This window comes from Morus notabilis, unplaced genomic scaffold (assembly GCF_000414095.1).
Source record: "Morus notabilis unplaced genomic scaffold, ASM41409v2 C11388688, whole genome shotgun sequence".
NCBI lineage: Eukaryota > Viridiplantae > Streptophyta > Magnoliopsida > Rosales > Moraceae > Morus > Morus notabilis.
The window spans coordinates 1-1206 of NW_010386629.1; the positions used below are offsets into that span (position 1 = coordinate 1).

At 41.4% G+C, this 1206-nt stretch overlaps 1 protein-coding gene across 1 annotated transcript; it reads right to left on the minus strand.

Moving 5' to 3' along the window:
- Window positions 1–97: 97 nt before the first annotated feature.
- Window positions 98–1201, minus strand: LOC21383726 (pentatricopeptide repeat-containing protein At2g17525, mitochondrial; the record flags this gene model as incomplete). Its single annotated transcript, XM_010114801.2, has 1 exon — window positions 98–1201. A coding segment is annotated over one exon (1104 nt), but the record flags the coding sequence as incomplete, so codon positions are not given.
- Between the last annotated feature and the right edge of the window lie 5 nt (window positions 1202–1206).

A 1206-nucleotide genomic window follows, 5' to 3' on the forward strand; every position in this document is an offset into this window, starting at 1 on the left:
GAGAAAATAGCAGAAAAAGTTAAATTTGAATTTTTATGAGAGAAAATACTATAATAAAAAATTAAGTTATGATTCGAACTAACGAAATGAACGAGACTTAAGTCTCTATTATGAGCTTCAGCAACTCATTTCTACGAAACATATGATTGTTTTCTAAACATTCTTTTCCTTTACATAGACAAAGAATCAACGAGCTCCATGCACAATAATCAGGAATTATACCCTTTTCTACCATTTGTGAAACCATCATTGAAGCCTTCTGAAAATCCCCTTCCCTGCAAAGAGCATGCACCAGAGGACTGTAACTTCCAGCATCAGGAGTACATCCTCTCCCAACCATGTCTTCCACAAGTCTTATGGCATCACTTCTTCCTCGACTGCAAAACCCGCTGATGAGCGAATTGAATGTCGAGGCAATAGGAGAATAGCCACGAGCAATCATCTCATTCATCAGCGCAAGGGCTTCCCGAAGATTCCCTTCTTCGCAAAATCCGCAGATCAAATGGCTGTAAACAATAACACATGGTGCTCCTCCTTCACTAATCAGCTGATCATAAATGCTCTTTGCATCCTCAACCTTTCCCTCACTGCACAAGTTTAAAATCTTCAAACTCCTATCAACAGCTCTAGGAAATAATCTCCCCATATTGGTTAGAAACTCAAGCCCTTCATCCACACGATTTTCTTTGTATAGACCATACAAGATACTATTATAAGGACTAATTCGGCCCCCACAACCCCCTTTACTCTCCTCCATTAGTTGCAGGATCAGAAACCCGTCTTTGGTCCTTCCTCCATAGCACAAACCTCTAATCAATGTGTCATATGTAACCAAATTCGATTGAACCCCATCAGTCTTCATGTCATTAAACAGACCCATAGCCGAATCCAACAAGCCGGACTTGCAGAATCCATGGATCAAAACGTTATAGGTATCTAAATTCGGAAGGCATCCCTTCCTCTCCATTTCCTTCAAAATCCGACGCCCAACTTTCACTTTTCCTGATTCACAAAAGCCTTTGAGTAAGGTGTTATAAGCGACGACGTCGACAAGGCATCCTTTACTCTCCACTCTTTCTAAAATCTCGACAGCCTCAGATACACGCCCTGAGCTGCAGAGAATCTGCAGCACCTTGGTCACGGTAACAATGTCAGGCACAAATCCAAGAGAAAAGCACTTGTCTAACATGACAAGAGCTTGTACTA